Below are 15,472 nucleotides of genomic sequence, written 5' to 3'. Positions count from 1 at the left end.
TAAGACTTTACTATGGCAATATAGTATACTTATTTGCCCAGAGAAAAGAGCCACTGTCTTCATGTAATGCTCACCATACCAGGGAACAGGTATCTGTCATTTGTGTTACCTTGAAACAGAGATTGGTAGTTCTTCTTTCCACAGGATTTTTTTAATGGAAAAAAAATCGATGATTAGTTATCATGGGGGACAGTCATTTGTTGCACTGACTCTGTAGGTGTGGTGGTGTTCTACATGTGTGTAAACTCCTGAACACCAACTCTATGCACCTGTGATGTAGACTAAAGAAAGCCAAGATGAAAGTATTGTGACGAATAATAGGACTGCATCGTAAGAGCACTGTTTATTTATTTCTTTTGACTTATGGAAATATTAGTAATATTTTACACAAACTCAGTAGCTTTAGCCTAACCCTTAGAAGGTGCCTCACCCACGTAGGCCCATGCATGTTGTTTTTTTGTTTAATGTACTTTTGGTTTTTGTTATCCAGTAAAAAAAAAAAAAAAATCAGTGCAGGAGAGTCTGGCATTTCCATGCTCCCAGGGTATTCACACCCTCTCTCATCTCATTCACGCCCTGTTTGTGCATTTCACTTGCAGCACAAGAAAGGGAGTGCCTGGCCCCTGAGTACAGGTTAGGGGGGTTATTTGTTTGTTTGTAGCTCTGCTGACTAGTCCTTGTTTCCATAAAGAATGCAACAACAGAAAAACAACGAAGGATAACATAATTGGGGGTCCTTAGCCGATGGGATACATCATAGCAGAAGTTAGTCCTTGCTCTTGTTTCAAGCCTGAGGGACCATGGCATTTTTTTTTCTTCGATATTGAATCCCATAGCCTCCTAGTCAGAGGAAAGGGCATAGCCAAATCTACCCATGTTTATTAAAATAAAGAAACAGTTACCATCTGTGATATTTAACCAAGCTTTTGAACCTTCAAAATCATTGACGTTTGTGAGGGAAGCATGGATGTAAACATTCCTCCCACGCCCTTTGCACATTTTGTGATCAGATTTTTGGTTTTTTTTTAGAAGTGTCTGTGGCAAGATCCAGCAGCGTGGAAGAGAAGAGGTGTGGAGGTGAGTGCTCCTGTACAACGGAGCTTGCTGGGACTCTGACTTACTGTAGCCTTTATCTTCCTGGGTTGTTGTGCTGTTGGACTAGGATGGTAGGGCAGGGAGACCACTGAGTGCCCTTTTATATTGGTCATGATGTAGGAGATGATTTAGCCCACTAAATGCTTCTAGAGACTTGTTCCATCGGTGTCTCACAGCGCTGCCACAGTAAGCAGTTGTTTGCGTGAGAGGGCTTGGAGACAGGCTTTGGATGTGACACTTAGGGCATGTGCTAATCTTGTTCAGCCAGCATGGGCTCTGAGGCTGTTCAGAATTAGTCCCTCTAAGTAATGCTGTCATCCCACGTCCCCTGGATGGGGAGACCTGGTGGCACTCAGAGGAAGGATAACAGGCTACCTAGAAGAGACTTGATATGCTATGATTGTATGCAGGGGGAGGAGGTCCCCCTCAGTCACAGTCATAGGGGAGAGGAATAGGGTGAAAGTGGGAGGAGGGAGGAATGGGAGGATACAAGGGATGGGATAACAATCGAGATGCAATATGAATGAATGAATTAAAAAATAATAATAATAAAGTAATGCTGTCATCAGATGTGAGCCAAAGGAGTCAGTCAGCTTGTTCCATTTTTCAGCCAGCTGAGTGGAGAACAACAGTTTCGGGGTATTTTTCTATTGGGAACTGTCCTAAGAGAATTATAAACATAGGTTTTATATAGGTGGGGACCATGGACTCAGTGAGTGAGGCCACTGGCCCAGGTCCTTGTGGGTTGTAAGAAAGGGGTTTAGGGCTACTATCCTGGCAGCAGGATGCAGCAGAAGTTGTGAATCGAAAGCATCATGGAAAAGGAGCCCCAGTTGATTCCGGGAGATATAGATCTTATGATATAGCTGGTGGGTTTAACAAACCTGATTGCCTAGCATGAGTGTTTGGGGAAGTTTAGAAAAATATTATAGGTGTTTTATCTCCATTGGTTAAAAATCAGTCAGATGTGCATAAAGCAATCCAACTGAGCCAAGTGGGTAGTTGGTCTCCGTTCTAGGATTATTGTCCAAAACCCAAGGGAAAAACTGGGCTGGTAGTAGGCGTTAGTAAGGGAAGGTGTCTGCCACCAAGACTGATGACCTGGGTTCTGTCCCAAGCTCCCACATTGTGAAAGGACAGCATTGCCTGCTAAAAGTTTGTTCTTTGGACTCTATATACATGCCATGGCATATGTATGTGCATATATGTATGAGCACACACACACACACACACACACACACACACACACACACACACACACACCACAATACATAAGTAAATGTTTTAAAAGACAATGCATATTTTTAGGGAAGAGCCACAGTGTGCAGTATCCCAAGAGATTTAGAAGGCACTATATTTCTTTCTGCAGAAAATGTGCTCCTATTGAGATTTCTTTCAGCTTAGCTATTTTTAGTTGCAGGAGACACAAAGACTGAATAATCTCATCATAAAGATGTCAGCTGGCCACAGCTTCCCTGGGCACCTGCAGGAATAATTCATCTGATTAATGACGCACATCTGCATACGGAGACCATTGTACGTCTTCCATATGCAACGATGAAATATGAGTTATCAGTGCAGTAGAAAGTATTTTTTATCAGTATGTGGCACTGACTCAGGGGAGTCCTAACAGCTAAAATAGAAAAAAGAGATGAGAGCCCATGAGAGATCAGCTTTGCTTATCATCATAACAACTACAATCTTCAGTAAAAACAACACAATTCTAGTGGGTGTTGGTGAGAAGGCTGCAGAATGCTCTATGCAGTAGACCCGCTCCACCACAGCCTCCATGACAAAGCAAGAAACATCCAAGGCTTGTTACTTCCCTCTACGCTGTTGTCTTACCGCTGAGTGATTCTTATAGAATGTTCTCAATACACTATCCAGCCTTTGGGGCTGTGGACTTCAATGGTAGGAACTTCACAGCCTGCTTCAAATCTCAGTGCACCCAGAGATGTGTGTTGGTCATTGCTGACCAAGAACCCAACGAGGGAGATTAATCTCTGAGGGATCTGAGTTCTTAGAACACAGTGTGCTGGTACGGGAGAAAACTCAGGGTCAGAGGACATGAGAGAGATCTGGAACTCCTACGACATATCACAATTCAGGCCCTAATGGCATGCTTCATATTTTGAGGCTCAGCTTCCCTCCCTGCCCCCCCAACAGAGTTCTTTGACTTGGGACTGGGGCCAGGACGGGGATTCTGATGGAGCCGTGGGGCCCCAGTATCCGGTGTCCATTGGTGAATAGTAAAAAGTGATCATTTGACAAGTGTCAGCGCTGGCCCAGTGCTAGGGTAGAGCTGCTGCTGAGTAGTATGTGTCAGGAAAGGGCACAGAGCCTAGGGAAGGTGGCTCTACAGACCCCTAGGGAGGAAGCCTGTGGGGGCGGTTATAAACATTGCAGCTCCTGGGGCTGCAGATAGATCTACATGTCTTCTCGGGTGTGCTCGAGGGCCTTCTCTGCAGTCAGGGTTGTCACTCCGAGTCCACGCTCATGCTCAGTAGCTCCTCCACAGTCCCACTTGGTTCTGGGCTTAACAGAATGCTGGGCAAACCATGGGTAACTTTGCATTCACTGGTGACACGGCAGAGGTCCTAGTGATTCCTCCTGAGCTGTGAAGACATGAGGCTGACAGTCCAAACCCAGTTAGTCCTCTCATGCCAGGGCTGAGTAGGAGAAAGGCGGCTACGTTCTGCTTGCCGTGACTCTCGCTTAGCTCTGCTCTGAGCACTGCAGGAAAGTTGGGATCTTCAACTGCACTGTTTTCCCAACAAATATGGAGGTTTCCAGATGGTTGTTTCGTAGGCATGCCGTAACTCTTGGTGTGCTGCCAGGATGCCAGTCAACCCACTCCTGTCCTCAAGATACACATTGCTACAGCTCACTTTTTGAGTAGCTATTACCCACACAACTCAAGGGGGAAAAACTCAAACAGAATATGGCGCATATTAAACAAGCAATGGGGCAAAGGAAAATCGTTCATGTCCAGCTAAAGGATTATATTTACTGCCTTTAGCACAAATCCTTTATTTCATAGAGTAAGGCATTTTTTACAAGATCACCTAAATGCAAGTTTTAAAAAGCAGGCTATAGGTGAATATACAAGTCAGTTAGAGGGAGGGGGAGGGAGGGAGGGAGGGAACATGTCTGTGCATTATCTCTAGAAAGGCACAGCCAAAACCATCTACAATAGTTGCTTGAGAAAGAGAAGAGACTTCTAGTTCCTTCATAACCTTCAAAAGTTTCTAGTATTGAACACAATTTGTATTTACAAAAATACAATTGACAACATCAGAATTCATATAAATAGAAAACATTTTAAATAAAGTGGACCAGAGAGGAGGAGACAGCCTGCCTTACAGGAGCTCCACAACCCAGAGGCTCAGGAGTGTTCTCCTTCATAGGCTGCAGCCTTGCTGGATAGGTGGATGCTCGGTCTGGTAAAGGCCATAGACATACTTCCCATAGAAAACCCACAGGCCAGTGGTCACTGTGCTCTTGAAGGCTCTCTGAGGGCTTCAGAGAAAAGCAAATGTGTGGCAGTTGCAGTACTAACAATGTTCAAGGGCCTTGAAGAAATGACTGTAAACTCTAAGAACACTAATTCGAAATAGGCTACTCACTGTGGAGAAGTTTTTCCATGGCTGTGTCATTTCCAAGAACAAAACTACTGTGCCATCTATTCCTTGGGGGCATGCAGAGCCTCCCTTCATCTTTTGTTTCACTGGGGGCACTTTAGGAGTCAAGTAGAATATTCTTCTCAAGTTAAGTATGACATTGGCCCCGTTCCACAGAATTCAACATGTTCCACATGATGGCTGTGGGGCTCAGCAGTTCCATCCTCGGCTGCCTCCTTACACTGCTTGTCTACACCTACTGCCAGCGCTACCAGCAGCAGTCCCATGATGCAACAGTCATCCACCCCGTCTCTCCTGCCGCTCTCAACAGCAGCATCACTAACCACATCAACAAACTGGACAAGTACGACTCTGTGGAAGCCATCAAGGTAGGGAATCTGCAGAAACGCCTGCAGCCAAGTAGGCCAAAATGGCAGGTGACCCTGGGGCTGCAAGCAAGGCTCAGTGGTGGTGGCACTGGGGATGGACAGAGCCTCGGTACTTCATATCTTTGGGTGATGGTTGGGTGCTCTCTGGTGAGTATAGACAGCCTGTAGGCTTTGGGGTACCCACTGTTGTAGTTGTAGGAAGCCTGAAAATATTGGCTGGATACTCTTGGAGGTAGAGAGTCTTTGGAGTTTTATTTTCTTATTTGCTTATTCCTATTGGGACAGTCTTTAAAAGAAAATGATGACATATAAAATGCCAGTAGATAGTAAGCCTGGAATAGTGTCTAGCTATGATGCATTTGTGCTTCTTGCCTTTGAAGAGAGGTCTTTCAACAAAGTGCCTCCAGCCAAGGACCAAATGGATGCCTGAGCAGCAATATAAAGGCCACATTACGACACTCAGATGCCCATGTCCATTTCAGGAAAAGACCCGAGTTCCCTTTAACCTTGGTATACTCCTATATAAAATGTGCTCAGTGATACATACCTCTATATTGTGAGGTTTCCATGAACTTAGATGAGGGCCAGCGTGGTAACTATTCTTTCTCTGTTCACATGAGACATTGGAGTACAGCTAGAAGGACAGAGGGCCTTTGTCTGCTATGGCCATCTTTTGTTATCTTCCACGCTCAGGAAGAGATTTCTCCTAAGCCAAGACTGACTAAACGTCTGTACTCTTGCTGAGTTTGTTATTCCCCCTTGACGTTCTTAGCAAACGTTGGCACAGCCTCTGCCTCCTGGACTGGCTAACTTTGAAATGACATTTCCTTTTATAAGATTACGTAATACGTGCCACACCAAGGGTTAGGGAGCACTGTGGAACAAGAGGCAAAAAATAGTGTAAGAGCAGGAGGGTGGGGAGGAATGCTGTGAAATGCTGGCTTCTGTACATGACTTGGCTATCACAAATATGATCTCACAGGAGCTAGGGTTACCTACGAAAGCCCAAGACAGCCAGAATCGCAGCTCAGATAGGGCATGGATGATCTTGAGGTCCTACCCTATACTGAGGAGCTCCTGGTTGTGTAGGTTGCTGAGGGAGGGAGAATCACTCTTTATTGAGGATATGGTCCATGGTGGGTTTACCATGATCCAGTGGATAGTCCCACACATATCAATGGCATTAAGTGAACTTAATAGGTTATTTAAAAAAAAAACCATGAAGTTGGGAAATGTTAGGGTACATGACAGGAGTAGGGGAAAGGGGGAAGCAAATATATTTCATCATGTGTTTTTTTAATTATGTAAATCTTAAAATAAATTCGGTTTTAAAGATGATGGATTAAGGAGGAAATGATAGATTGAAGACTCATTCATAATCTATCAGAAGTGAGCTATAGTGTTGAGGGAAAGCCCGGGCTACCAGCCTTTGAAACAAAATAGAGCCCACATAACTTGATTCCAACATGTCTGCATATCTGCGGCCTTGCTGTTGGTTTAGTCAGTAGTGGTAGTGGGGCACTGAACTGGCCTGCATTGTCACCTCAGCTGCATTGTCCCATTTTCAAGCGATGTTGGGAATGTTACTGCCACGAGGGAAAAGGTGTATATCTTGAGTGTCTAGGTGTCTGCTGGTCTTCAGTGACTCCTTCAATAACTTGTTTGAAGTTAGCCACTACCTCCCTGTCTCATCTTTACCTCAGTATTTTTGGTGTTTGCTTTCTACCTGGTGTAATTTACCTCTTTGAAGTTGCATGTGGCTTTAATATGTGTCACAGATGGCCACAAGAGACACCTTTTAGTGGATACAGAATGAAAAGAGATTAAGGCATCTGAGTCAGATGCACTTGCTCAAAGAAGTTCTGTAAAGTCTTTGATATAGGCTGATGGCTTCTGTGGGCAGGAGACCAATTTATTTAAGGCTGTGGCCCCTGGTCCATGCCCATGTATGGTCCCACAGTCAGGAGTATATTGGCAGCATAAATTGGAGCCGTTGGATTATTTGTTTAAAACATTAAAAATACGATATTAAGGTGAAGATTTGGGGTGTAAGGATGGATCTGGGAGAATAGGAAGGAATAGAAGTTGAATATGATTAAAATACATTTATAAATTTCTCAAAGAATTAGTAAAAGTTTCACATTAAATGAAGGTCTCTGGAAATCTCAATGTACATCATTGTATCCCCAGAAATGGGCGATAATCTGGGCAGTGCACATAAATTTGCATGAGTCTTAGAGGTTTTCTAGAAATTCAGACTGTGGATTTCTGATCCTTCCTCCCTCGGTTCCTTCCTGATTAAAGTGCTGAAATAGGCCAGATGCTGCTGAAGACAGCCAACCTCATCCAGTTATTAGCCAAGTCTTCCTTGAGGCAAATGAGCTTAGGAGGCAGTAAATGAGAAGACACTTTCCAAACCCATTAGAGCCTTCGGAGAGAGCTCAAGTTCAACACAGCGTCTCCCAGTTTTATTCCTTTCCTTTGAAGCACTAATTCCTGAGCATCCTAAACCTTTTCAAACATTTTTACAGGCATTTAACAAAAACAACCTGATCCTCGAGGAGAGAAACAAATACTTCAACCCACACCTCACCGGGAAGACCTATTCCAATGCCTACTTCACAGATCTCAACAACTATGACGAGTACTAGCAGCGCTGACGCTTTGGGCCCCTTGTAAACTCTCTGCTTCTCAAAGCCGCACTCCACGACTACCCATACTTCTGAGGCTGCGGAGATAACGTGTGGATCCCATTTCTAGTGCATCTCAAGCCAGGACTTTGCCCATCGCTACCAAAAACAAAACAAAACAAAAAAACCCGCACACCCTTAAATACCTAATTGTGGTGTTGTGAAAATCCGGTCAGTTGCAAAATGGTTGATTGTTGCCAAGTGAGCCATGGTGTGAGGTTTTTGTATTGTACTCATCCCAGACTCTAACTGGTCTATTGTTTCCATGAGTTTTATTTGCATAAATGTGCCAACCACGTTAGAAAGTATCTCCAGAAACATAGCCTATTCATGCTTTTGAGTGTAGGCTATCATGATGTTTTAATCTAAAAGCAAACAAACAACAACAACAACAACAAAACCAGGCACTTTATCTGAGAGACCCCCTCCCTCCCACCATAAGTTCCACAGAAATTCATAGAGTGAAGATATGACTACAGCCCCCTCCCCCAGCCTGCGTGACTCTGAGTTCTTGGAAACAGCTCGTTTGCACTCGGAGTGGTTCCTGTCCAGGGATTGCACCTGCCCTGAACCTGCCCAGTCTTGGTCCACTGAGATGCTCTGCTATGGTTCTGGGGGCAGTGGCTGGCATCACTGTTCAGTCGCCACATGAAATAGAGAAGAGACAGTGAGGCACACAGCGGTGTTTTGAAGCTTTCGTGAAACTGGCCTTACTCTGGCTTTCGGATTCCATGGCATCCTGTGGGCTTGAAGGCCACCTGCCTGATAGTAGCAATGTGCCGAAGAGCCAGTCTTAGCATCTGGGTAGATGCCATACCCTTCCCTCCCTCCCTGCAGAGAAAATTCTTGAACATTTATGATGCCAATTATGGAAAATATTGAAAGTACCAAACTGTAATTGAAAGCTACTTTTTAAAAAATGTTTGTGTTATGCAGTGTTAAATGAACTGATATAATTGAAAACTACTTTTTTATTTTTTCGTGTTATGCAACGTTGGATGAACTGGTGTTTAATGGCAAGCTTTTTATTTTTTTAATTCAGCATCTTTGATGTGGCTAATGTGCAGCAATGGGCCCCTATCAAGAGCATTAAAGGTGTGTAAAGCTGTCCCTCTGGAGCTCAGCACGGTTACACTGGGGTGACACTCCAGTGTCATGGTCCCCTCACTTGTCCCTGTTGCCCCCAGGCCAGAGTAGGGAGAGGCTTTGGCATCTTTACTTCAGTGGCACCTTCCTGTGCACCCAGTTTGCACAGTCCCACTTCTGCTCTGAGTCAGGAGTTAGTCGAGACGTACCTTGAGAGGTAATGGGCAAGAAGGTCAGGGTTTTAGTGACCCCTCTGCTTTTGGTCATGGTAGTTGAGTGTTCTAAGGTCACTCTCCTGGTCCTCCGAGGAGTAAAGGAGACTAACCCTGATGCAGAATACGTAGCTGTTGATTTAATGCTTTTTAAAGGCAAAGACAAAACAGCTTGTCTATGCCACTGGTCACTATGATAAAGGCCTGTGTAGGCTCTCATATGTGTTCTTATGGGTAATAAGCTTTCATGTCTATGCAAATGTATAGCACAGCGAGTGAAGATTACAGGGTTTTATGAGTGTATGTTTTCCCCTCAGATATAAAGAAGCAATCTCAGAAAATGTTTCCCCAAATCCTATGATTAATCCCAAATTATCCCCACATAAACAAATTTTTCAGGCATATTTCTGTGTTAAAATTGAAATTAAAATGGCAGATGGGCTCTGAAAGATGCATCAGATTGTGAGGAAACAGCATATGGGAATTATACCAGTGGGACAGCATGTGGCATTTCACACACATCTACAGTGTGCATGGCCTCTGTTGCACACACATTTTTAAAATCCACACTCCACAGACAGGATGTGTCAGATGATTTATTCATTGTCTCTAGGGTGGATTTTTGCTGGATGCCTCAACTCATCTCATTACTTTCTTTTAAGAAAAGAATAAATCCTCCTGGCGTAGCACTAAATTTTCTTGTTTTAAAAATAATCTCCCCTTCTTGACTATTTCCCTAGCTTAAAAAAGTCATTTTCTTTCCCTTGGGAAGAAGGGTGCAAGTATTTCAAGAACTTGTGGCTAAACTTGATAAGGAAATGCTTTCTCAATGACCTGCAATATGGTCTTTATCAATTTGATATAGTGTCCCCACCGCCCCAGAGTTCTCATAGTCAAAGTAAGACAGTATTCTGCCATTAGCTATGCTTTTTAAAAGCCTTGTTCTTCGTTCCCTGCTTCTCTGTTCACATTTCCACCCCGGCCACCATGCCTTTGCTCCTAGTACACCAAACAGTTGGACATTGCTTAGGGATACCATGCATTGCATTCTGGTTTCACCACCTGTAGCATGCCTTGTTTTCTGAAGGCATACTGATGTTACTCCTGTGGTAGTGTATGCCAACCCCCAGACAGCTCATTAGCTTATCACACACACGCACACACACACACTACCACCACCACCACCACACCCTTAGTGGTGTGTAGATGATCTCCCACCCACTTTGAAACATCCTTTTCCAATTATATCTGCTTTACCTGCTGACTGTTAGTTTGAGTTAGACTGCAATGTATGGGCCATGTTTTAAATTCCAGACCATCATTTTAATTTCCTTCCTTTCCCCTACTTCCTGCTGCCCTCCCTCTGACCCTTCTTCCCTTCCTTTATTCCTTCCTTCTTTCCTTTTGCCCTTTGGATGCAAGAGACACACAGAGGAATTCATATTGTTAAGCTACATCAGAGTGAGGGTTCAAGTTCGGCTGGTTTTCATTAAGTAACTGGCTTCAATCACACACTTACACACATTGGAAGTTGATCCCAATGTTGTATACAGTCCTCTTTCTAATCAGATCTTCATCAATCCTGCTATGTGCTGACATTCTGCAGAAGGAATAGGATCTTTACATGCTTCACAGCCTGAGCTATTTTCAAATACCCTGGGGACTTTGTTTGAACTGGGGGCTCTGTTACCACTGACTGAGGCTAATCCGGTGAGTCCTAAGGAACTCAGGGATATTGGGTGAAGCTCTGCTTCACAGAAAAACCTCTCGTCCCCGTCCTAGACTTTTGCAAGCGAGGCATCTTTATGCCTCCGCCCCTTAAAACTTATTCATGGTGCATAAGCATCATCAGGTCCTGTTGGATACATCATAATGCATGTTAGGCAGATTCTACCTAGAATTAGCATGGACCTTGAAAGAAGAAAAGAGGCTTGCCTGTGTGTGTCATAGAGCAATGGAGACACTAATGGAATTTAAGAGAAATCATCCTTTATGGTTGTGAGGGTGCCTGTCATGGATATGCCTCTGTCACTAGGAAGGAACAATCCCTGTGATTTCATGTGGACCTTACTTACACATGGGGATACTGAAGAGAAAAGAAACAGATGCAGGATGTGATGTAGAAAGGTGAGGGTCATGTCACTCTCTACTGAGTAGCCCACATGGTCTCTGGCAAGGATCAGGCCTACAGTTAGGCCTGAGGTTCTGACAGACTTTTCTATTATCTAGTGTCCTGGGAACATGAGGCTTAGGCAAGGGCATCACTATCTCCTTACGTATCTACAGAGGAATGAAAATCACTAGTGTTGACTGATACTTCTGTCAGCAAATATTCCATGGGAATCTTTGATAGAATCGGGTCTTGCCTTCAAGACGGTAAGCAGTTTCTCATCAAAGAGGATTCCACATAAGGCTATGTTATTGTGTGTTTGAATAAATAGTTCAGGAGCTGTTACCCTAAAGATGCATCAGGTTTCCGCTGTCATTTTGCTTAAATACAGCCTACTGTTATTTGAACTCGTGTGTATCTACCTGTTTCTTTTCTGAGTTTTCTTGCTTTTACAGTAAACCCGAAATATTTCCCCAACAGGTCAAGCCAAATTTCTCATCAATTTTACCCCAGGGTCATCAACTTTCTTAACTTTGAAGTATCCTAGACTGTTTCTTGGGTCATCCATGCTTTAAATCACACTTTACAGTCTACTACTGTCTCAAAAGACCGTTTGGGAGCCCCAGCTAGAAATACCAGATGCCATGTACCAATAGGTGATACAGTGAACTGGGTCAGCATTAGATCGATCTTTTTTCCAGATTATGTCTGAGTCTCCTAGCTCAAAAAGGGTTTCTGTAGAGGTGTCAAAACAGTAGCCTTAGATTAACTCTTTTGCAAACTGTCTCCTGTCTTCCTAGAGGCATGCCAGTTTTGTTCAGTCATTCCTACACCTTTGCTATTTCATAGAGCATCTAGAGACTTATATTGATCCATCACTGCCAATATTTCAAAACCTGTTATTACCCATGGGTGTTTGATATTATGTATTATCAGTTACTAAAGAACACTGAGTACTCTGCTTTTTTGAGAAATCCATTTGAAAAGAGAAAAGCTGAGTGAATGTTCTTGTTGACCTAAGAGAGGTGTCACAGGGAACGCTGTGTGAGAGATTAATGTCCAGGCCTGGGGATCATTTATCTCTCCAGCTTATCTTTTCAGTTGTTATCATTAATTAAAATGATATAAGGAGATTTCCCAGCCCTATAAATATTAAGCCAAGACCTTCAGGTAGTCTCTCTGGATGAGCTCATGAAACAAAGGAAATGTGTGGCTTTCCAGTTTGCTACTGTTCCCTTTGGGAAACTGAAACCATGTGGATAATATACATTGTTGAAGTATTTACAGAAGTTGCAAAAAGTCATTCTCCCTGTGGGTTTACATTGAAGTTGCATTCACATCATAATGTGGCATTATCAGAAATTTGATACACATTGCTGAAACATCCAGGATGGACATCTGTCTCTTAAAACAGTTCAGACTGCAAAGAGTGTGCAGCCTCCCTGGATGCCAAACTCAAAGCCTGATAACAAATGGTAAAGTTCATGATGAAAGCCTAGCCCCAAAACATGCTCTCTTTGAAAGATGATACTCCACCATCTAAGCTTATTGTCTATGACCAGAGCCTGCATCAACTCTGTCCCCAAGCAGACACACTTTACAGGGAAGATACTGTATTGGTAACTGAACTAATCTTGGGCCAGAAAGAGAAAAGAAGTGATAGAAATCACTAAGGTGTAAGTAAGGCAGGACAGTCCCCACACTGCATCAAGCATAAAGAAATGCCTAGGTTTTGATAAACGGATATTGTTCTTCCTTCGAGACAATAAAGGAGGCCTTGCTATCTGCGGATGGTATTGACTTTCCTGTACAAAGTTGCTAGTGCCTTTTATAAGCTATGTGTTGCTCTTCCTCCTGATTACTGATTGTTCCAATTAGAAGCCAAGTGTCGGTTGTGTTGTTGTATACATTTGGAGGAAAACATGTTTGTGCAGCTCTTCGAACTCAGGAACAGAAAATGAGACAGAAATGTCTCACGTTCGAGTGTGGTTTTTCTCTCAGAACTGGGTCAAGGGTGTGCTGTATGCATATGAGGTGACCTTCCAGCCTGCAAGAAACTGATGTTGCTTAATTTTTGTCGACCTCATGGGAACGTGTTAGAGCCTGTCCTGGGGAGGATAGTCCACTCCACATCTGTAGAAGTGAAGGTGTGTTTCCGTTGCTCTCCAGGCAAGTGCACGGGTACAAGGAAAACAGATGCAGGCCACTAAGGGTGACTCAATGTGGAGTGAGACAGACCTGGAAGACTGTGTGGGCTGTTTTGTCTTATTCTGCACAGCCAATATCAGAACTGCTCAAGCTTGAAAAGTGTTACCGTTCCCTTGGGTTGAAAACATCAGTAAGTGTCTTCTGTGCTGAAACTGACCACTGATCTCTTACACCCTGACTGTGGACTAAAATCAGCTTGGAGATCTGCTTTAAAAGCATGCGCAGTGGAAGGCTCCATCCAACCGCTGAATCACCGAATCACCGTGACGCCCGCCTCATCTGTCAATAAGACACACCAGCTTGTCCCAGTGTAAGATCCTCCAAAACCTGTGACCAAGCCCATGCTACCCCACTCGGTTTGACCTTATAGCCGCTATGCCTCCTTGCCTGTTGTGTGGTACAAATAAAATTGTTTGGTATTGCTCATTCACTGAAATTTCTTCTAGGCCAACTTCAGGCCTTGGTTAACTTACAAGCTTAAAAAATTACAACTTCAAATGCAACATATATATATGTTACTACAGAGCCATTTCAAGAGTGAAATAGCTCTGCACTGCACTCCCCTATCAGTTACCCGAGAAAACAGCCACTTGGTTCTGTGTGGAAATGCTCATGGGTGATGGGTATTTTTTTCCCCCTGAAACACTGGGCAACCTACATTGTTCAGTCCTTACCTTTGGCTGTCAGTATTTCTGCTGAACTCCCGCTAGACACATGCATTTATAGTTTCCTGCCGTCGTCATCTTTCTGTTTTTATATTAACCCACTGGTTTTATATTCTCCCCGATTGCAGGCTAGGCCCTTGCCTCAAATTGTGCTTAATGACACCTGGCAGATATTGTGTTTTCAGAAATCAGTTTAAGACCCTAATTGTGTCAACCCAGGCAGGAAACTCATTCCGTCCTTCGCAGAACCAATTATGGAAGTTCTCAAAAGGGGTGGGCAGGGGCGCTTCCCAACCAGTCAACCAAAACCAGCTCACACCTGTCTAACCACACACATTAATAAGGTGAAGTGTGCAGTTATTACAGTGATGGAAATGCCACCTTGTACTGCTACCGTGGGCACATCCCAGTATGTGTCTCCACCTTCTTCATCTCTTCTGACAATGAAGTCATAAACTGGCCCTGCCCTTTGCCAAGAGCACACAGCACTACTCCCTTCCTGGAACTCCCTCCCCATCCTGCCCATCATCTCTGACAACATTTCATGGAAACTAAAAAGAATCCTACTTATGTACAGATAAATTGTATTATATTTTTTGTACCTAATGTTTTGTGTAAATAGTTTGCCTCATGCAGTTGTATGTGAGTACTGAAATAAACCCTGCCATTTAGGAAACAATTAGTGGCATTTTTTTTTCATACTCTCCCAAAATCTGGTAATCCACTTGGTGATGAAATTTCATCAGAAGCAAGGCATGGATATCCTGCTGAGTGAACCCCACAACACACTTGTTTGGCCTTCCTGGACCTCTTGCATGGCAGACAGAAAGAACCACACAGACTCACACAGATGGGGAGACCAGCTTTTATCAGTGCTCTTGAGTAAACGGGAGCTATGTGATAAGGAAAGCCCATACAGTTCTCTGCTTAAGGGGTGAGCGAGTACAGGTCTTGACTATGACGGATGTATTGAGTGATAGCTTTGCCCTGCCTGCAGCACTCCAGATGTTACTCATTGTTGCCTACCAAGGATTTTCCTGAATGAATTGATAACTCACAGTCAGCAAATGTGTACCTAGATGCTTGATCTGGGAAAACCAGCACTTTGGAGGAAGAGCTATATTTCAATATCCACTCAATAATTCAGTATGTTCATATTTATTCAATATATTTCAAAGATATGCATGTGTTTATATATCTTATATGTGCATGCATGGTATACATCTATAAAAAGACATGGCTCCAATTATTTTATATATACATATATGTATATATGTATATATTTCAATTGGCCAAAAGCCTAAGACAGCTCAGTTAAAATAGAAGTCAAATGTTAACATAATAAAATAAAACTATATAAACTTCAGCTACTAACAGTAATGAAGATTTAACTATTT

General features: G+C 43.4%; 1 protein-coding gene across 6 annotated transcripts in view; it reads left to right on the top strand.

The window, feature by feature from the left end:
• SEMA5A (semaphorin 5A) overlaps positions 1-14,754 on the top strand; it is a 442,105-nt gene extending 427,351 nt beyond the window's left edge. For all 6 annotated transcript variants that reach the window (XM_084782844.1, XM_084782839.1, XM_084782840.1 and 3 more), the window contains 3 exons: positions 1,030-1,077; positions 4,893-5,104; positions 7,636-14,754. In XM_084782844.1, the coding sequence (XP_084638970.1) occupies positions 1,030-1,077; positions 4,893-5,104; positions 7,636-7,755 (380 nt within the window). In that variant the 3' untranslated portion in view covers positions 7,756-14,754. The remainder of the gene's footprint in view (positions 1-1,029; positions 1,078-4,892; positions 5,105-7,635) is intronic.
• Positions 14,755-15,472: the final 718 nt, after the last annotated feature.

This window comes from Acomys minous (genome assembly GCF_964271855.1).
Source record: "Acomys minous genome assembly, chromosome: 5".
NCBI classification, from domain to species: domain Eukaryota; kingdom Metazoa; phylum Chordata; class Mammalia; order Rodentia; family Muridae; genus Acomys; species Acomys minous.
Note: the sequence above shows the minus strand (reverse complement) of the source record. Positions and strands in the feature narration are given on the sequence as shown.